We start from the raw sequence: 22,225 nt of genomic DNA, 5'->3' as shown, positions 1-22,225 counted from the left end.
TTTTGCCATTTATCAGTCATTTAGATGCATTCCTGTGCTTGAACCAGTATTGTGTGCTTTTTCTCCAGAGCTGAGGCATTTTGGTGTAGTTATTGACTTTAGTAATTTTCAGTCCTGCTTTTCCATAATTCTTTCTGACTGAGTTTCAGCAGAAGATGCCCTAAGCAATACAGAATGGGCTCAGTAAGAAAAGCTAACAGTAAACTCACTGGCAATGGGAAAAGCCTGTCATCCTAGGCCGCCTCCTCCGGAGATCTGCGTGCCCTGCAGCTTCTGCCTTTCATGAATTCACTCACTCACTTCGGATATCCCTGCAAGTGTTTTTCCTGTGTGTTGATTGTTTTTTCTGTTCTCTTTTCATTGCCCAGTTTATTTCTACAATTTTGGATGGAAGGATTATGGTGTTGCGTCACTTACCACCATCTTAGATATGGTGAAGGTGATGACATTTGCCTTACAAGAAGGAAAAGTAGCTATCCATTGTCATGCAGGGCTTGGTCGAACAGGTAAATTCTAGAAGGTGGTTGTATTGTCTTGTGGCATATTTAAACATAAAAGGAGTAATATTTCTTAGTACCCAATGTCTTTTAAAATGTTGTTTTTCTTAGCCAAAGTAACAGTGAAAATAGCAAGCATTGTTTTATTGTTCTAAGCATTTTACACTTGCTGTCTTATTAAGTCTTTATCAACAATGTCAGTTTTGAAGAAGGGTTAGTAATTTACTACATCCAATAAGTAGAAGGGCTGATATTTCAATTCATGGCTGTCAGAATTTTGTTGTTAAGGAGAGTACCCATGCTTAGAATTCTGTATCAAAATTCAATGATTTTACTTAAAAGGACAGCAGAATCTTAGTGTCATGCTGATCCTGAGGTAGAAATAAAGACCATTGGGTTTGAATCTTCACTGCCATTTGCTTCACCCAGACACCTGAGCCTGACTGTGTCCACAGGTTACCTGTGCAGCAGCCATGGAGTTGCCCCCTGCCCGGGAGCTTCGTTAGGGTGAGGACTCAGTTCTACTCAGTACCATCAGCTCTTAGGGTAGAGCCGGAATTTTGCTCTTCTGAGGGATTCCATGAATAGGTCTGCAGATGTTTCATACTTACACTAAGCCCTTCCCTGTCCTAGTGAGAAAGATATGACCCTACCTACCACACCCTGGGAGAACATGCAGTTTTCAGAGGTTCTAATATATGGAATGATACTCACAGATTTGGTAAATCACACAGATATCTTTTGATTTCCTTTATCTTTGATATAATTATTATATTTAAACTAATGGATTAATTTTTACCTTTTCATCATTCATTTAAATTTGAAATTAATAAGAATGCATAATGTTTGTACTGTTAAGGCTGTTTTCCTTACTATTAAGTGCTTATAGCAATATAGAATTATATGATGGTATGGAGAAAAACACTTATTAGTGTAGAGACAAGTTCCCAAGAATTGTCAGAAAAGAAATAGATTGTGAATATGAATAATTCCCAAATTAAAAAATATTCAAGTTGGTAAAATGACAGGCAGGGGTGTGGCAACTAACTATTAATGGCAAAGGCAGCCGTGGGCAGTTCCAAGTACAGGGTGTGGATCCATTGAATGGAAATTTTCAAATACTGTTACATAGGAAATAGAAACAGGATTTTATTTCTCCCATGTTGGAGTTGGGATCAAGGAGGATAAATATCCAGATCATTTGCCCACCCCGTACTTCACACTCGGTGACCCCCCTTACTCCATTCTTCCTCAGTGACCCTCCCTTATTCCACACTCGGTGACCCCCCTTACTCCACCCTTCCTCAATGATTCCCCCTTACTCCACCCTTACTTGGTGATCCCCCCTTACTCCACCCTTCCTCTGTGACCCCCCTTACTCCACCCTTCCTCTATGATCCCCCCTTACTCCATACTTAAGCATCTTCCCTTATTCCACAATTCCTTCATCAACCCCCTCACTCCACAGTTTGTCATTTCCTCTTACTGCACACTTACCCAGCCATCCCCCATCACTCTGCAGTTCCTGAGTCACCGCCTCACTTCACACTTAGTCATCACTCCTTATTCCACCCTTATTCTGTCATTCCTCACTTACTTTGACTTACTCAGTGATTCCCCCTAACTCCATACTTCCTCAGTCATTTCTCACTTACTGTACATGTACTCAGTCATTCCTCACTCTCCACTCTTGGTCATTCTCCCTCACTTCATACTCACTCAGTCATCCCCTCTCACTCCACATGTGGTCAGTCATCCCCCCCTCAGCCCACACCTACTCCACCATTCCACCATTGCTCCACTCTTAGTTTTATCCCTCACTCCACAATTACTCAGTTATTCCCCCTGACTTGAACTCAGTCATCTGGAGTTCAAGGAAGGGTGGAGTAAGGGGGGTCACAGAGGAAGGGTGGAGTAAGGGGGGATCACCAAGTAAGGGTGGAGTAAGGGGGAATCATTGAGGAAGGGTGGAGTAAGGGGGGTCACCGAGTGTGGAATAAGGGGGGGTCACTGAGGAAGAATGGAGTAAGGGGGGATCACCAAGTGTGAAGTACGGGGTTGCTCAGTCATCTCCCCTTCGTCCACACTTAGCTTCACTGTGTCAGTTTCTGTGTTTGCCCCTGGGTATAGGGGGCACTGAGTTTTCTCAAAGTGAGGGGTACCATATAGATTAGTAAATATGTTAACATCTTTTCAAAAAGTTGCAAAGTTATAGTATTCTTAAAATGTTTCTGTATTTAGATGGTTTCCTAACACTTACAAAATTTCAATCATCAAAGTGATTAATTTAAAATATATATATAAGATTTTCTCATCCAGTCTTTTCTTCTTCATTACTTAGGTGTTTTAATAGCCTGTTACTTAGTTTTTGCGACAAGAATGACTGCTGACCAAGCCATTATATTTGTTCGGGCAAAGCGACCCAATTCCATTCAAACCCGAGGACAGCTACTGTGTGTGAGGGAATTTACTCAGTTCCTGATTCCTCTTCGCAACATTTTCTCTTGCTCTGACCCCAAAGCACATGCTGTCACCTTAACACAGTTTTTGATTCGCCAGCAGCATCTGCTTCATGGTTATGAGGCACGACTTCTGAAATACGTGCCAAAAATTATCCACCTTGTGTGCAAATTGCTGCTGGACTTAGCTGAGAACAGGCCCGTGGTGACGGAAGCAGTGGAAGTGCCTGGCCTCTCTGCCGAAATTGAAAAGACCGTTTCTGAGGTGGTCACAATGCAGCTGGACAGGGAGTTACTGAGGCACGACAGTGACGCATCAGACTCTCTCACCCCCACTGCAGTCAGGGCAGATTTTGACAATCAGGATGTAGTTCTTTCCAGTGAGCAAGAGTTTGACCCTCTTTGGAAGAGGCGGAATATAGCATGCCTTCAGCCCCTGACTGGCCTGAAGAGGCAGCTCAGCTACAGCGACTCGGATTTGCAGAGGGCCGAGTCGCTCCTGGGGCAGACGGGGACTCCATGGACAACGCCTGCTCAGGCCTCGTTTCACCACAGCTCTGGGCAGCAGATGCCCGTAAGCCATTACGATGCCCCACGGACTCCACAGCTAGATTCCAACAAGGAAATGATGGTCCACAATGCATTTTCTTTCTGGAATCAGGCTAAATTGAGAGACTTAGAAGGACTCAAAGATGGTAGGTCGCCCATCTCCCTAAGGAAGAACATTTCAACCGAAGTACAGCGGAGTAGAACCTTCTCTTCAGGTGTTTCAGTTTTATACACCCCTGGGGAACCACTTCCACCCAGCGCTGCAGATATTCCCAGGGAACGACTCTGTTCTCCCCAACAAGGGACCCCGTGTCGGTGTGTAGTGCATGGTGGCTGTGGTGGCCCTGTGGACTGTGGCTCCAGCCCCAAAGCACAGTCCTCTGTTGGACCTAACACCCAGAACAGCAAAGATGTGGCCGAATGCACTCCACACACTGCTCTACCATCTGAACTGAGAGTTGAAGAAAGGAGAATGCTGGTGGCCAGAGCGCTGGCAAACTTAAATGAGTTTGCAGAAAAGGAGGAAGTGAAAAGGAAGGTAGAAATGTGGCAGGTATTTACATTCCATTTAATTATACATGCTTGGGAAATACTTAACGTCAGAGCAAAAACGCCATACATTTCCTAGATTTATTTGTTGTAGGAATTTGAAGACATGTTGGTGTAATAGTTTGAACTTCAGATTTCTTAGCTGTAACAAGAGACTGATGTCTTAGAAATGACAGGCATCAGCTGCCGTGCAGGCTTGCTTCAGTCTCCTGTGAAAGAGGTGCCTGAGGAAGCAAGGCATGGATATGATTATATTGGTAACTTCCTTCCTTCTTGCTGGCTTTTCAGGACAGACTGAAGGACAGATGGACAGGCCATAGCAGATGGCTGTGAACTGACCTGAGGGATCTCTAGGCCAGCCCAAGGCCTAGCAGGGAGCCACGTTTTGAGAACCACTAACATGTAGATGCAATCAGAGCAAACTCTTTTCCAAAACTCATCCCCACTAGTGTTGAATGAGGTTGGGGGGATGTGTGATAGATGCTGTCTGCTAGCATTCCCGCTTGCAGAATCCCAGTCCTGCCCCCGTGAGGCCACTCAGATCTGGAAAGCAAATGGGATGGGCTACAGAGTACCTGGGTGCTGCTGGTTTCTGAAATTAGGTCTTTGGGGTCCATTACCTTGCTTTTACTGAAATTAGAATGTGAAATTTAACATTTTAACCCGGTTTTATGTTGTACTTTCACTAGAACAACCATCTTAAATCAGCCACACTCTACCCTACATGAGAGGCTGATCTAGAGAAAGGCAGGTCTTACAGATTTAGTTACTAGAAACAGGTAAGCTGCCCAAATGTGGGCGTACCCATTGAGTCCTGGCTAACTGAAATCTTGGTCCTAGCCAGTGGCTCAGTGGATAGAATGTCGACCCAGCATATGGATGTCCTGGGTTTGATTCCCGGTCAGGGCACACTGGAAAAGCAACCATCTGCTTCTCCTCCCCTCTCCCCCTTCTCTCCCTCTTCCCTTCCTGCAGACAGTGGCTCAGTTGGTTCAAGTGTGGCCCCAGGCACTGAGATTAACATATATACTTTGGCCAAGTGATGGCCTCAGGTGCTAAAAATAGCTTGATACTCATTGGCCCCAGACAGGGCTGCCAGGTGGATCCTGGTTGGGGTGCATGCAGGAGTGTGTCTCACTATCTACTCTCCTCTCATCTTAAAAAAGTAAAAAGAAAAAAGAAATTTTGACTTTTTAGCCTGTAATCTACCACTAGTTATTTGCATAGCTGTTCTTCTGCCATTGATTAACAAGGTATGTACCCTTTCCAGGAGGGCCAGAACCTTCCAGAGGCAGAGGTGGGAATGGGCATGGAGCTTCTCCCCTCTTATACCTGTAAAGGGAGGAGGGCACTTTATGTTCTTTCTGTCAGAATTGTGTTTTGTATAACAAATGGTTAAATGTATTGTTTTTTCAACATGAAGTGTGCTCCTTATTTCCTGCAGAAACTGAACGAGCTTTGCACTAAGTCAGCAGGCCTTTCTGCTGCATTGCTGTGTTCATGGTAGCTGGCTGCAGCCCTTTGGCCTTGGGTGCAACAGCTCGCGCCCCCTCTTGGGGCAGCCCCCCTTGTACCTGCACTGCTCAGTGTGGTACATGGGCCAGACTGTTTCAACGTGTAATAATATATGTGAAAGCATTCTCTAGAGGTGAACACAGCCATTTTGTTTGGATAGGTTCACCTTTTTCTTTCTTTTCTAGATTTTATTATAAGCCTTTCAGTAATAAAAACAAATTAGTTGAATTCTGGAAAGAGTAAAACGAGGGGGCTTTCAGTTAACTTGTCCAAAGGCTTTCTCCCACAACCACATCAAAATTACAACTAAACCACAGAACAAGCATCATTCCAAACTGCCTGGAACCTAGCTGAACAGAAGTCCTAGAACTAGGATATAAAAAGAAGCAGCCATGTCAAGACTGGTAGGAGGGGTGGGACTCGGATCAGGTTGATCCCATACCCACGTATGGCAATTTAAAATAATATAACAGGATATCTCCCCTGTGGAGATCCACCCTATGGAACGAGGGGTTCTAGCCCCACACCAGGTTCCCCCAGCTCAGGGTTCCAGTCCAGGAGAAGTCTGCATAATTTCTCACTGTGAAAACCAGCAGGGACTGTGGCTGAGTGAGACGGAGGATCTGGAGTTTCAGGTGTTTCTTTTAAAGGGTCTATGCACAGACTTATTCAGACTCTCACTGCAGTTTGAAATGCTCCAGGGACATACAGGGAAGAACTAAATTGTCCAGTGAGGGCTGAAGGAGCAGCTTTCTGCCAGACAGAAGTGCTGGCAGAAGCCATATTTCCTTTGCTGAGCTTGCCCTCACAGGCTGGCAGGTGAGCACCATAGCTGAGTCTGCATGAGCTTGGCTAACACTGTTTACCCCTCCCTGGTAATTCCCTGAGATCCTGTTCCACCCAACTTTAAGGCCCACTTAAGCCATTTCCAGCAGCTTTTCCATACTAAGGGCCTGTCTTGGCTCATGCTGCAGACTTTCCTAAAATCTCAAAAAAGAAGCACCTGGCTTTAGCATGTCCATATCTCTTGCTAAGTGGCCCCGGCCTGAGCAGTATTGGCAGCCAGCCTCGGGAGGAACCTTGGGCTTTTTTGAGCACCTCCAAGCCTAGCATAAGTAGCACCGTTCTGCCGTTTGCTTTGTAGCTCATGCCTGGTGGCTCCAGGCAGGGCATAGGCAGCAGCTGGCCTTGGCCTGCATCTCCTGGAAGGCCCCGGAGCCAGAACACCTGGTGAATAGCTTCATACCACGCCATAGCACCACCCAGTTACCTCCACAAGCAACACACTCAAGAGGCAGACTCAGTGGACACCAGAACCCCATTGAAGTGAGTCCTGCTTCATGGGGTCAGCACCTGCACAGCAGATCCTCTACAGTGGTTGTGGCCGAATGACCTGGGGGTAAATCCTTCTCACTGGTGTACAATTAAGGCTCAACGACAGCAGGACAGTGCACACAGTCTACACAGAGGGGTGTACCTGGAATGTCCAGATAAGGTGACTGGGGAGGCTGTGCCACTAGACACTTTAGGACATCTACTACATAGACGTAGGTGCTCTACCTAATACATAGAAACAAACACAGGGAGGCAGCCAAAATGAGGAAGCTAAGAAACATGTCCCAAATGAAAGAACAGTAAAATTTCAGAAAAAGAACTCAACAAAATGGAGACAAGCCATCTACCAGATGCAAAATTCAAAACACTTTTTAAGGATGATCTCAGTAAGAACTTCAACAAAGAGATAAGCATAAAGTGGAGACAGAAAACATATAAAAGAACTAGTCAGAAATGAAGGTGACAATAACTCAAATGAAGACTACAGTACACAGTCCTGGCCGGATATTTCAGTTGGTTAGAGCATTGTCCTAAAGCACAGAGGTTGCAAGTTTAATCCCTGGTCAGGGCACATACAAGGACAGATCGTTGTTCCTGTCTGTCTTTCACTCTCTTTCTCTCTGTAAAATCAATAAAATAGACATTAAGAAAAGGTACATTATAGATGGAATCAACAATAGAGTACATGAAACAGAGGATCAAAGCAGTTTGGAAGATAAGCAGGAAACACACAATCAGAACAGCAAAAAAGAAAAAAGAATCCAAGAAATGAGGATAGTATAAGGAATCCCTGGGACACCTTAAGCATACCAACATTTGCCTCTGGAGAGGGGGGCAGAAGAGAAAAGGATCAAGAACTTTGAAAAAATAATGATGGAAAACTTCCCTAACCTGGTCGAAGAAATAGACACACACGTCCAGGAAGCGCAGAGTCCCATCTAAGATGAAACTAAAGAGGCCCACACCAAGACACATTATAGGTAAAATGCTAAAGGTTAGGCCCAGCACACATGTACACTGTGTCCAACATGGGGGTTGTAGCCCTGTTCAGCAGTAGAAAGAACAGCTGTTAAAATAAAATGCAGTGTGCATTGCTGCTGGGCATCAGATTTTTCATTGCTTTAGCAAATCTAAGACTAGCTGAAAACCAAGTGGAGTCAGGTGAACTGGATAGCTACATGTATTAGACAGTTGGTTGTCATGCCATTGATTTGTATGCAGAAGCAAAGGCTCTTCCATGAGAAAGGAATATGGAAACAGGACAAGTGTACACCAAATGTGGGGGTGATAATAGGGTTAAAGATATCCATGAGCTTTTGAAACTTGTTAAGGAAAAAGAAGTAGAAGAGACATCAATTCTATACTTTCTGATTATCAGCATGTTTTAGTAGAAAATGTTTGTAAAAGGCTTACTCTTTAGCCTTTAGCTTATCTTTGCCCGAGAAACCAAGAAGACTTGCTCCAAGAGACAATATGATCTAACATTCAGGCAGTCATCATCAAAGTAGCAGCTTTGGGTTTAGATCCAGATAAGCATGTTAGAAAAACCCTGGATCAAATGGAGTCTTATCTCTTAGAACTTTCTAAGAAATAGAGTTCATGTTTGTGGAGAAGGTGGAAGGTATGAAATGTTCACTTTGGATTGCCCTCTGTTTAAGAATATAATTGTAGTTCATCAAAAGGAGTCATACATTCAGCTGATGAATTTATACTTGTGGCTTATAGAATTGCACTTGGAGGACAGGGTGTCCGTCCCCAGTGCCTGACAACTATAAAACATTTAATTATATAATATATATAATATTTTTAAATTTTATTCTTTTTTTTTTTTTTGAGAGAGAGAGAGAGAAGGAGATTGGTTTGTTGTTCTGCATATTTATGCATTCCTTGGTTGATTCTTGTATTTGTCCTGACTGGAGATCGAACCTGCAACCTTGGTGCATTGGGATGACGCCCTAACAAGCCGAGCTACCCAGCCAGGGCTATAGATATAGCTCTTAAAATCATTGTTGAACAGCCTGACATGCAGTGGCGCAGGGGGTAAAAGCATCAACCTGGAACACTGAGGTCGCCAGTTCGAAACCCCGGGCTTCCCTGGTCAAGGCACATATATATAGGAGTTGATGCTTTCTGCTCCTCCCTCCCTTCTCTCTCTGTCTCTTTCTCTCTCTCTCTCTCTCTCTCTCTCTCTGTCTCCTCTTCTAAAATGAATAAATAAAATCTTAAATAAATAAATAATAAAATACATTGATTAAAAAAATCATTGTTGAACATTGTTTATTAAGCTGTTATTTTTATATGAAAAATAAATACATAGCATTTTCTCAATTATGTTCAGCTTTTTCTCATTAAATTAAAATATTTATAAAATTAAAAATATATATCAGAGTCTGACCAAGCAGTGGCACAGTGGATAGAGCATTGGACTGGGACATGGAAGACCCAGGTTCAAAACCCTGAGGTCGCTGGCTTGAGCGTGGGATCACCTGGCTTGAGTGCAGGGTTGCTGGCTTGAGCGTGGGATCATAGACATGACCCCATAGTCGCTGGCTTGAAGCCCAGGGTCACTTGGCTTGAGCAAGCAGTCACTTGCTCTGCTGTAGCCCTCCCCCACACCCTGTCAAGGCACACAAGACAAAGCAATCAACAAACAACTAAGATGCTGCAACGAAGAATTGATGCTTCTCATCTCCCTTCTTGTCTGTCCCTATCTGTTCCTCTCTCTGCCTCTCTGTCTCTGTCAAAAAAAAATACAGACACACACACACACACACACATATATATATATGTATGTCAGAAAAAGTTAATAGGACCATTTATTAATTGGGGAAATGCCTTGTTGTCAAGTTACTTGGGATTCACTCTGACTTTTCTTAACACATCCTATTCATGTTCTCTTATGTGATATGTGCCCTTTTATTTATTTATTTATTTATTTTTAACTTTTGCTTCGTATACACCCTTAACTTCTGTGACATTTCTTTAACCACTTTGATTTTTTTCCGGCTCTCATTTCTGCCAATAATATCACAGTACAGAGGCATTTGAAAATGAGGATCAAAAATGATAACTTTATTTAGCCAGTTAAGGTTATTCTATTAGTTGTCACCAAAGTGCCATGTCATTTTTGTTTTCACTACATTCATTGTTTCAACATAATTGGACAATCTGAAAGACTATCATTAACTTACTGGTTATTTTATAGCTGGGTTTTTTGGGGTGTTTTTTTTTTTAGATTTTATTCATTTTAGAGAGGAGAGAGAAAGAGAGAGAGAAGGGGGGAAAGGAGCAGGAAGCATCAATTCCCATATGTGCTTTGACCAGGCAAACCCAGGGTTTCTAACCAGCGACCTCAGTGTTCCAGGTTGATGCTTTATCCACTGTGCCACCACAGGTCAGGCTATAGCTGTTTTTTTTTTAAAGCAATTTTTCAATATTTTGCTGACTTCAAACAAGCTTTCTTAAAAATAGACTTTATTTTTCAGAGCAATTTTAGGTTCACAGCAGAATTGAGCAGAACATACAGAGTTTCTATATACCCCTTATCCCCATCCAAACATAGTTTCCCTATAGTCATTATTCTCCACCAGAGTGGTACATTTGTTACAATTGATGAATCATGGTGTAAGCTGTAAACTTTGGGGTGATTATGATGGTACATTGGTATGTTATGGTCACCCAACGTTCATAGTTCATGATTCACTCGGTGTTTATTGTACATTGGGCAGATGCATAATGATATGTATTCATCATTATATATTATATAGAATATTTTCACTGCCCTAAACATCTTTCATGCTCCACATATCATTGCATATTCCTCCCCCCGCCAAATCCTGGCAACCATTGATCTTTTTACTATCTCCATAGTTTTGCCCTTTCCAGAATGTCATATAATTGGTATTATATACCATGTTGGCATTTTAGATTGGCTTCTTTCACTTAGCAGTATGCATTTAAGGATCCTCCATGTCTTTTCTTGAGTTTGTAAGTGCTAAATACTATTCCATTCAGACACGTCTGGCTATACCAGTACCACAGTTTATTTATCCATTCATATACTGCAAGACATCTTGGTTGCTTCCAAGTTTTTGCAATTATGAATAAAGCTACTATAAAATAAAAATAAATTTTAAAAATGCTGCCTGACCTATGGTGGCACAGTGGATAAAACGTCGACCTGGAAATGCTGAGGTCGCCGGTTCAAAACCCTGGGCTTGCCTGGTCAAGGCACATATGAGAGTTGATGCTTCCAGCTCCTCCCCCCTTCCCTCTCTCTCTGTCTCTCTCTCCTCTCTGTCTCTCTCTCTCTCCTCTCTAAAAATGAATAAATAAAATAAAAAGATTCTGTCAAAAAAAATGCTAAGGGTTAAAAGACAAAAAGAGAATCTTAAAAGCAAAAGAAAAAGTTACCTACAAGGGAGCTGCTATAAGACTGTCAGCTGATTTCTCAACAGAAACTTTGGAGGCCAGAAGGGATTGGCATGAAATATTCAATGTGATGAAAAGCAAGAATTATACTACCAAACAAAACTATTATTTAGAATTGAGGGACATATAAAGAGCTTCCCAGACAAGAAAAAGCTAAAGGAGTTCATTGCCACCAAACCAGTATTATAAGAAATGTTAAAGGGGCTTCTTTAAAAAGTAGAGAAAAAAAGATTAAAACTATGAATAATAACAATAACCTCTATCAATAATTATACTAAATGTAAATGGATTAAATGCTCAATCAAAAGACATTGGCTGGATAACAAAACAAGACCCTTACATATGCTGCCCACAAGAAACCCACTTCAGATTAAAAGATACACACACACTATAGTTCATGAAAATGGAAATTTAAAAAAAAAACAAAGAGCTGGGGTAGCAATACTTATACCAGACAAAACAGACTTTAAAACAAAAGCTTTAACAAGTGACAAAGAAGGACTCAACAATTCTACTTCTGGATATGTATCTGAAGAAACCCAAAATATATTGTAATTATAAGAGACATATGCATCTGTATGTTCACTGCAGCATTATTTACAAAGCCAAGATATGGAAGCAACTTCAGTGTTCATTGATAGATGAATGGATAAAGATGTGGTGCACATACACAATGGAATATGACTCAGCCCTAAACAAAAGAATGAAATTTTGCCATCTGCAACAACCTGGATGGACCTAGAGGGCATTGTTCTGAGTGAAGTAAGTCAGAGAAAGACCAGTGCCATATGATTTCACTTATCTGTGTAATCCAAAGAACAAAATAAACAAGCAAACAAGACAGACTCATAGATAAAGGGAAGATTTTTATGGTTGCCAGAGGAGAGGGGAATTGAGGGACTGGGTTAAAAAGGTGAAGGGATTAAGAAGTAAAAATTGGTAGTTAATAGAATAGTCATGGGGATATAAAGTATAGAGATTATAGTTAATATTATAATAACTATATGGTGTCAGATGGGTACTAGATTTATCAGGGTGATCATAAATTGTTTACATGCCAAATCACTGGGTTGTATACCTAAAACTGATATAATATTGTACATTAACTGTAATTGAAAAATAAAAAATTATTTTAAAAAAAGGTAAAGTGAACATGATTTAAATAGCATAATGCCACCTGTGCCTATACTAGGCCCTTTCATGTCTTTTATCTCACTATTTTCACAGTAATCCTTTGAGGCAGGTAATATATATATTATTTATAAGTTCTTTGTTAATCTGTACAGTCCTTATAGATGGGAAAACTAAAGGTCACAAGGGTCATGTGACATGCTGGTGGTCACGGTTTGAATATAGCAGAGCCAGGATACAGCTCATTTGTTTAATACTTTTCCTCATTCTTATGTCTTTCCTAACCCCACTGAAGACTTCAGAAAATGTAATGATGTAACATTAAGAGGGTCTTTGAGTTTTGTCATTTCTGCCTAGTTTGTTTTCTCAAAGAATTGGGTTTTTTATGAGATAATAAAGGGGAAAGCCAGTGCCAGAGGACCCTGGTGGCATGGCGGAAACATCACAGACTGGGGTGGAGCAGACCTGGTGGCAATACCTGTTTTGCCAATTTATCAGTTTGGGCTCCAGGGCAAGTTATTTCATCTTTGCTGAGCCCTGTACATTCATGTGTAGAGGGGCCTCTGGTGGGTTGCTATAGAATCAGAGGTAAGTCACCTGTCAGTTCCTGTCATGGCTAAGTGTTCTACAAATATGGAATGGGTGAAGGAAAGAATGGTAGCAAATCCTATGCTTAGTACTATTGCAAACATATATTTTATTTACTGAAACATAAATCTGAAGTTAAATGTCCTATCAGAAATTAATATCCTTATCTACTTTTTCCCTGCTCTGTGAAGTAGTTTTAAAATCACCTGCCTAAATTATCTCCAGGCATATGGATCAGTGACAAAATGCTCCTAGTTGTTTTCACCCAATCACATTTCAGGGTTAGGGCTTTTAATTTGTTAAAGTCTACATGGGATTCTAAAACGGAATTTTAAAGAAGTACATATGCCACATTTACCAACTTTTAGGCACTTTGAGGTTTCAGTCTGAAGCTTTTCCTTATTCAGGGTTATTTGTAAATGTTCTCTTGTTTACAATATTTAATATACCATTCTGCTTCATTGCAGCAAATATTTCTGTTTCGTTTAGCAAAACCCTGAAAAGGCTGGCTGCCTTCCTAAACTGCTTCTGTGGTTTCTGAGTGGAGAACTTATATTAACTAAGCCGTTCTCTGCACTAGGAGTTTTAACAGACCTCAGTCAGTCAGCGTAACACCTGTGGGACAGGAGTGCACTTTGCAGAGGGAAACTGAGGCTTAGAGAAGCTCACTGTCGCAGCACAGTGTGCCTCCTGGAAGTGGGGGTACTTGAAGGGGTCCCAGTCCATATCCAGAGCCTGAGACTTTCTCCTGGATACGGGGTCATCAGATGTCAAATGATACCCCTTCTCCTTTCCCTCTCTCCCTTCTTTCTTCCTCCTCTGTCCTCCCTCTTTTTCTTCCTTTTAGAAGGAACTAAATTCCCGAGATGGAGCTTGGGAAAGACTATGTGGTGAAAGGGATCCTTTCATCCTGTGCAGTTTGATGTGGTCCTGGGTGGAGCAGCTGAAGGAGCCCGTGATAACCCGTGAGGACGTGAACATGTTGGGTGACCGAGGCGCGGACACGGCAGAGGCCCTGTTTTTATTAGAGAAGGTAAGGTAGCTATTGGACCAGCCGATGAAGGTAAATGTCTAAGTTTCATTCGCACACTAAAACAAAAATCATTATAAAAATGGAATTCATATGGAATCCTATACCTGGGTATAATTTAAGTTTTTCCAAGGTAAAGGAAGAATTCCCAGTATAAACATTAAGAAGACACACACACACACACACAAGGGAAATACCCATGATTCCAGAAGAGCCGCTTTAAACCTTTTCAAATCTTTCAGTTCTATCCATGCGTATATTAACTTGGTAAAAATTATTTCACATACCACTTTATGCTTCATTTTTGCTCAAAATTATAATGAAGATATAGTCCATGTTTAGTGTTAGTTTTCATAAATATTAACTTGATAAATAGGTAATTATGTAATAGGAGGATATGTCACAATTCACCACTGTCACTTTCAAGTATTTGTTTCTGCTTATTTACCATGAGTATATAATGTGATTAGCTGTGTTAGGTTGTCTTATGCACTCATTTGTATTTTCTTTGAAAGCAGAGTGTGTCACATATATTTATGGCAGCACATGTATAAAATATTTTGCCCGTAGAAGGAGGAATGAGAAACTGGCCATGGCAGTAGACTTAGGGAACGTACTAGGAGGCAGTGGATCTAGGGAGGGAGGGAGGGAGGGAAACTTACTTGTCCTTGTATGTCCTTTTATCCAATTTAATATTTTAACCATATAAAAATATTAAATGTTTATTTAAAAATAGGCTTTGTTTCTATTTTAGGAAACAGTGTTGTCTTACATTCAGCCTTGCACAACCTGCTGTGCTGCAGGGTCTCCTCTTTTCCACACCTGCTCTGCCAGTGCACGGACAGACACACAGACAGTGTGCAGTGCACACTTTAAAGAGAAGATTCCTCCTGGGTCAGGCGTCTTCCCTTAGGCCGCTTTCGCAGCAGTTAAATCTCATAGAGGAATCTGGAAAGGAGATAAGGGAGGCAGCTGCCATTGGGTGACAGTGAGCCTGGCCCTTGCTGGGATATAATTTCCGTTTTCACCTTTGTACATCCCCACAGCCGGGAAAGGCAGCGGACCTGTTGGACTGAAAGGGAAGGTGCAGTCATTTGCCCAAGGTGCACAGCCCATGTCAGAGCAGGACTCGAACTCCAGTGTGCAGCTCTTGTCACATCATGTAGTTCCATCGTCACTTGCTCTAACCCCACATGTAGGGTGTGGCATTATTTCAGGGTTTTTGCTTTTGTAAACGTCACTGTAATAATCATGGGTATTTGCAGATGGTTCTGTATTCCAGATGATGCCTTTTGAGTAGATGTCCAGGGTGAAGTCAGGGAATCTATGGGGCGATGTGTGTTGGTGGTGGGGTTTCTCCCTTGTTTCTCTCATGTGAACAGCCCCAGAAATCAAGTCGTGACTGTTTGTCAGAGACCTTCTCCCCTGAGCTCTGGCATGCTCCCCGGAGGGCTGCACTGTCTCTTCTCCTGCCACCTCTGCCCATAGCGCCTGCAGTGGGCAGGGCACACAGGGCCGTGGGTTGCCATGATGTGCCAGCGTGCACCAGCCCAGATGAAACAGTTGTGTCCAGAAATAAGCATAGATCATCCCTTCACTTCACTTAGGGAAGACATTTCATTTGAAATTGTGCTTCATGTAGTAACTAACCAGCTTTGATTTTATCTCCTGAATGCTTTTCAAACACCTAGCAGTAAACATTGGCAGTGCCCTTGGTAATGTAGTATTGGAAGTTATGAGTACTTGGTCACAAACCAGTTCCTGGCTCTACGTTTGCTTTGAACTTATTTCTTGAGGTTTTTTTTTTAATTGTTTGATTCTGATTTCTGCAAAACCAGGGCCAGCACCAGACTGTCCTTTGCGTGTTGCACTGCGTAGTGAGCCTGCGGGCGATCCCCGTGGATGTGGAGGATGCCGTCATCACCCAGGCTGTAAAAGCTTTCACTAAGGTGGGTGGCCTTCCCCCCCCCCCCAGCAGCATTTGCAAAGTAGAATCCACAGGCCACCAGCCTCCTCCAAAATAAAACTTCTAGCTATGTTTCTTCTTTATGGAAATGTGTTTGACATTTCTTGAAAGTAGTTACAGACTTTTGGCCAGAAAATACCAGTTTCCTAACAGTGACATTAGAAAAAGCTGACCTGTGGGGTTTTTTTGAAGGAGAACATTGGAACAAAGAGCTTTCATAAAGAGAAACAATGGGACATTGAGAAGGTATCTTTGAATGATGTGCTAGCAGAAGTCGGGGCAGCTTGTTGTTGAGCCAGTTCTACCTGGTGTCTAAGCAAGAAATCGTCCAGCAAGAGCTCAGCATCCAGCGCTGATGATTCAGGGGTATGGCCTGGTTGGCAAAAGCTAAGCAAAGAGTAAAAAAAACCTTTCCTTTCTTGACACACCCTTCTGGCTTACAGTGATCTTTCCTGTCTGAAGAAGAGAGCTAGGTTCCTACCAAGTGAAAAGGTTTTCCTTCCCCAATTCAGCTAATTTGTTGGTACTTTTCACTTTTGATATGAAAATACCAGGAAACAAGGTATCCAGCTGTTGAGGAAGGTGTCTGTGGTAACCATTTATGATAGAAGTTACTAGCTGTCCACATTCACCAGTCTCTTGCCCATCTCTGCCCCACCTCCTCTTCCCAAAGCAGTGCTATTCTGGCAGGCTTTCTTGTCCGTCACCTGGAGCTTCACGGGACTAAGTTCCCACAGTCAGCCGCGCAGACCCCAGTCATGTGATCCTTTACGTCTATATTTTATTACATTTTCCTACCTAAACCTTCACAGACTGAGAGGCTACTTGCTGTGTGGGGAGGGTTGTGGTTTGGTGTTTAACAAAATAAACAGTTGAAACTTATTAATGTTAGTAAGAGGTTTCTGCAAATAGGACAGACAACATAATGGTTAAGGTAAAAATAAATGTCTGACTTAACTAAAAAAAAAGGTTAATATTGGTCTCTCCAAAAGTGGTAGGAATTCTTTACAACTTCTTTTGGCCTTTTGGGATACTGATGAAGAGTGGAATATACCAGTTGTTCCAAATCTATCTATAAAAATGTTATGAGTGAGATCTTGGGTCTCTCCCCTTGTGCACAGTCATATGAGCGGAGTCTGTGACAGCTCGCGCTCCGGGTTCTTTAAAGTAGTCTGTGTGGCGTCTGCCTCCCGTGTAGAAAGGATCGTGCCCTGCTTTGGGCCAGAGCTCAGCAGGCTGGCTGCAGCCCCACGTTGGGGTCCTTGGCTGACTGCTCACGCCCTGCTTGTGCAGCCTCCACCTTTCCCTCCACATCACCCCCCCTGTGACTTGGGGGGAAAGGGGACCGCATATGACTGTTGTTCAAGTTATAAGGTGGTTTGTCTCTGACCCAGCAGTCTAGAGTCTCCTGCCAGCATCCCCAAGCTGGCCGGTGAACTTGTTAGCGTGTGAGCAGAGTGAAATCTGGGCCTTTCCCAGGCCTTCACAAGGGGATAGCCCTCCCTCTCTCCACTGCATTGTGGAGAGGCTCACTGGCCAAGTGATGATCCTGTAGAGTCCCACCTTTCTTTGGGGGCAGGGTGGAGGCGTGGCAATTGCTCTGGTTCTCTGCCCTGCAATACTCCTACCCCAGCTGTAGGGTGAAGGTGAGCAAACAGTTCACATGTGTGCATGGTGCCTTCCCACCAAGAGGAAAGAAAACTGCTACGTAGGGTTTTATGTGTGGCACACACATGCCAGCTCTTATATTTAGTACTCAGTGAAACCATAAGGAGATGGCACTGTGATCTCCCTTATACAGAGAGGTCAGGTGTGACCCGAGGCTGCGTGGCTGGCAGATAGAGAGCCAGACTGCTGTTCAGGTCACCCAGGTGCAGCGCTGACAACTGGTGCACATTGTTCTCATGAGGAGACCTTTTTTCTTATATCATCAGTGATCAATCTCTGGGCTCAAAACTCACTTCACACTCACTATTTACTGGCTTCCTGATGGTGTAGGAGTGTACTACGTATCCAGGCACTAGATTTAATTCTTTGGATTTCATTGATAAGCTTGGCATTGATGGAATTGGCAGTTCTAATATAGTCTCAATGAAAATTAATGTGTGGAATGTATTGTGTGTACTTTTAAATTTATAATTTTATGTGTTAGTTGTGTTTTTTTTACCCCATTTCTTTTCTCCCAAAATAAACTGGTTAAAATTCTTGTTCACAGTGTTCTGAAAATAATTTTTTTTGTCACCAGGTTAATTTTGATTCTGAAAATGGACCAATAGTTTACAATACGCTAAAGAAAATATTTAAGCATACACTAGAAGAAAAAAGAAAAATGACAAAAGACAGCCCTAAGCCTAGTGTTTAGTGAAGCCGGCTTGCCCTTCATGGTGAATATTTCAGACCTGAAAATCCAGGCGGCGTCTCTGTTCACAGGCGAATGAGTTCAAGTGTGGAGCTGCCTCGTCTCCGAGCACTTTTCTCAGACGCTCTTGGATTGTGCTAAGAAGGACCATTTCTGTTTGAAGCAATTATTTATTTTAAAATATTGTTGAGCTACAGTTTTGTGTTGAAAAATTGCCGTAAAGTTGGTGCCACTTTCTTCTATTTATTTAATGGAATTAATATTATTGTATTAATATTTTTAGTATGTAGTGTTTACATCCTTATTCTTTTTGACATTCTGGAAAAAGTTGTAACTCTTCTTTCCAAATTATCTTGTTGACGGAACTCTTTCTAGAGTTTTCACTAAATAGGTGTCGGCAGTAATACCTCACTGTGTATCCGTCCCCTGATGCATGGCCTAAGGAAGTCACCACGTGTCTTAAACCAAGTGGTCTATATTTCTTAAGGCTGTCAATACAGCATTTTAAAAGGATTTTTTTAAATAGTTTGAAATATTTTGTTTTTATAAATGCGGCAAAGGGTTTCAAAGTATTTTATTTTTCAGAGTGGTTTAGTTTTATGGTAAAGGGATGACTATGATTGGGATTTTTTTACTTGTAGAGAGTAGACTTGCTCAGGTTCCTAGACGGCATTGCCATCGCAGGAGGCAGGAGGGTTCTCACACATGAAGCCATATTCCCACTCCCCTGGGCTGCTGCTGAGCTAATAGCATCTTTACAGAGCAGCTGGGACCGGTGGTGGTGCTGTGGCAGCTGCTCTGAAGTAGGACTCCGGGGAGAAGCCGGGCTCTCTCCAGGCATATGGCTGCCCCCAGAGCCACGTCGGCTCATGCGGATGGTGTGACAGTGTGAGACCTGGCCCGCACCTCCCAGTCTGCCTTTCTCTACACCCAGTTGCCTTTGACTGCTTTTGAGTAGGACAAGTAAAATTTTTAAATTGAATTTGACCCACTTAGTTGCATTCACCCAACTGGCTTTAAATAAGTAACCAGTTAAACTAGTTCCTTGTAGAGCCAAACTATCAATCAGCTATTAAAGCCATAACTATTATTCAAATGATCAGGTGTGGTACTATATAGGCCAAGCCGGAGATGATCGAAGTTTGTCCCAACAAAGGTGATACTAATCAAACCAATTTCAAACTAAAGAAGTTACTGCTTAATCATAAAGACAGAATATCAGGGAATGCTAATTTGACAACAAGTAGAATTTCTCCAACTTCTGCATTTGTGAATCAAGCTTTAGCATATTAAAAATATTTTAATTATCAATCTTACTAACTCTGGTGGCAAACACTAAATGCCACTTTCTACCACACTGTGTGACTTTTCATAGGAAATAAAAACCAGTGAATTTTAATGGACTGGGTTGCCTATTTCTGATATTTCTTATTTTTAAGTGCCTGATCTGGGAAAGTAGGGGAGAAAGCAGTTACATTTTATTCAAAATTATGTTATAAAAATGTTTTTTATCCAAAAAGATGTCTGTTCTTTTCTCATCCTGTCTCAGGTGGGCATGTGACATCACAGCTCATCTGATGAGAGCTATCAGCCTGTGAACCTGAAATAATGGTTTCAAATTATAGGATAGATCCCGCACGGCCATGCTGTCAGCACAGCAGTGCAAATCCAAAATCTCCATGCACCAACCTGAAAAGGACAGCTGGGGGGGAAGTCGTAGATCAGGCTGTGTACCATTGTGGTACTTGTTGAATAAAAGTGAAAAGAAGAACCCAAACCTCATCTTGTACCTCTTTAGCTTGAGAGTTCGTGGTTAGATTACCCTGGTGGGCAGAACTGAATAGTCAGCTAGCCAAGCTTAGTCAGAACCCACTCTTTTGGTTCCAAATGACCAAGGGTCTGGGGCAGGGGTCCCCAAACTTTTTACACAGGGGGCCAGTTCACTGTCCCTCAGACCGTTGGAGGGCCGGACTATAAAAAAAACTATGAACAAATCCCTATGCACACTGCACATATCTTATTTTAAAGTAAAAAAACAAAACGGGAACAAATACAATATTTAAAATAAAGAACAAGTAAATTTAAATCAACAAACTGACCAGTATTTCAATGGGGACTATGCTCCTCTCACTGACCACCAATGAAAGAGGTGCCCCTTCCGGAAGTGCAGCAGGGGCCGGATAAATGGCCTCAGGGGGCCACATGCGGCCCGCGGGCCGTAGTTTGGGGACCCCTGGTCTGGGGGAACTAGGGTTGGAAAGTTCTAAGAGGAATGAGTAAGGAAAATCTCTAGGCTGACAAGATTCCCGACTTTCTATATTTGAATGGATGAGGGGTTCTTTGCTTCCCAGACAATAGAAATCTGCCTGTAGAAAGAAGTTACAGGGTTGCCACATTGGGTTTAACACAGTGGGAAGGGCCAGGAGCACACACAATCACAAGTTACTACCCTGGAGCACATGCATGTGCTGCTTATCTCTCTTACAGAGCAAGAGCAGAGTACTGTTCCTGCTTGCCTGAGGAAGGACTCCCAGTCTGATTTAACCATGCTCTCTTCCCTCCTGAAGCCACCCGCCTGTGGATCTCCTAACTAGGCAGAGCTGACCAGCACAGAGCGCCCCATCAGGGACCTTGAGGCCGTCTCAGCACTGAACACCATGATGGCACTCCAGAGCCTCATCTTGTCCACAGTGCAGTACAAACACCCAGTGTTTGTGGTCCTCTGGAAAAGGCTGACCTGGCTGTCACTCTTGCAGGCTCTCTAGCATCTCACACTTAGGAAATGTGTGGTGTCTGCCGCTTTTGTTTTTTTCTATTTCATAACATTTTCTGATGCCCCTTGAGATAAAGTACTGCTGGTTCAGAGATTGCTTCACGTGTTGGCATAACTCAGAAAAGTACTGTGCTCATCGACTTAGTCCCATCTTCAACCAGCTTCCCAGTATTATCTGAGAAAGTATGGGTTTCCATTCCCTGGATTCCCTGAAAACAGCCATATGTCATACTTCAACAGAGATAAAGTTTTCTATTTTCTTTTAAATGGAACATGCTTACTTGTATGCTTGGATGCTGTTTCATGCTTTTCTTTAGTTGTCTGAAAGAATTTCTAGGAACAATGTATTACTGGCAAAGTGTGTGCCTCACGTTCTTGACATGTGAAGGCACCCAAATAATTTTGGAGCTTGATTAAAAGTGACAGTTTACTCATAGCATTATTATTGTTCCAAATTAACAAGGACTGATATATTTTTAGTGCAAGTAAATCAAGAACAACATTCCCTTTGGTGCTTTTTATTTTTGTACATGTGGCCCAGGACTAGCACCTTAGTTCAAGGAGTTCTTGATGCTAGGTGGGAGTTGAACAGTGTTGAACAGATAAAATGGCAGGAGAAAAGTTCCACAAATCCTGTTATGCAGTGGTGCATTGTTTTTTAGTCATGTGTTCAGACATGAGTTGATCTCTGATTAGTCTGACACTGACAATACAACTGATTTATAAATAATCACAATGAGACCATTCATTAGGGGAGCTGTGGTGAACCTTTATTCCAAGCCAGCCAATAACACTCAGTCACTGAAAATAATGTTGCAATGACTTTAATATCATAAGCCCTTTTGCACTGAAAATAAGTTTCCTGCCCTGGCTGGTTGGCTCAGTGGTAGAGTGTCGGCCTGGCGTGCAGGAGTCCCGGGTTTGATTCCCGGCCAGGGCACACAGGAGAAGCGCCCATCTGCTTCACCCCTCCCCCTCTCCTTCCTCTCTGTCTCTCTCTTCCCCTCCCACAGCCAAGGCTCCATTGGAGCAAAGTTTGCCCG

General features: G+C 42.5%; 1 protein-coding gene and 1 pseudogene across 2 annotated transcripts in view; both read left to right on the top strand.

The window, feature by feature from the left end:
* Positions 1–19,808, top strand: part of PTPDC1 (protein tyrosine phosphatase domain containing 1) — a 91,942-nt gene extending 72,134 nt beyond the window's left edge. For both annotated transcript variants that reach the window (XM_066368348.1, XM_066368347.1), the window contains exons 6-10: positions 369–506; positions 2,839–4,058; positions 13,902–14,087; positions 15,923–16,033; positions 18,296–19,808. In XM_066368348.1, the coding sequence (XP_066224445.1) occupies positions 369–506; positions 2,839–4,058; positions 13,902–14,087; positions 15,923–16,033; positions 18,296–18,412 (1,772 nt within the window). In that variant the 3' untranslated portion in view covers positions 18,413–19,808. The remainder of the gene's footprint in view (positions 1–368; positions 507–2,838; positions 4,059–13,901; positions 14,088–15,922; positions 16,034–18,295) is intronic.
* LOC136393868 (diphthine--ammonia ligase pseudogene) lies at positions 7,984–8,689 on the top strand (annotated as a pseudogene).
* Positions 19,809–22,225: the final 2,417 nt, after the last annotated feature.

This window comes from Saccopteryx leptura, chromosome 2 (assembly GCF_036850995.1).
Source record: "Saccopteryx leptura isolate mSacLep1 chromosome 2, mSacLep1_pri_phased_curated, whole genome shotgun sequence".
Lineage (NCBI taxonomy): Eukaryota > Metazoa > Chordata > Mammalia > Chiroptera > Emballonuridae > Saccopteryx > Saccopteryx leptura.
This window is presented reverse-complemented; position numbering and strand designations above follow the sequence as displayed.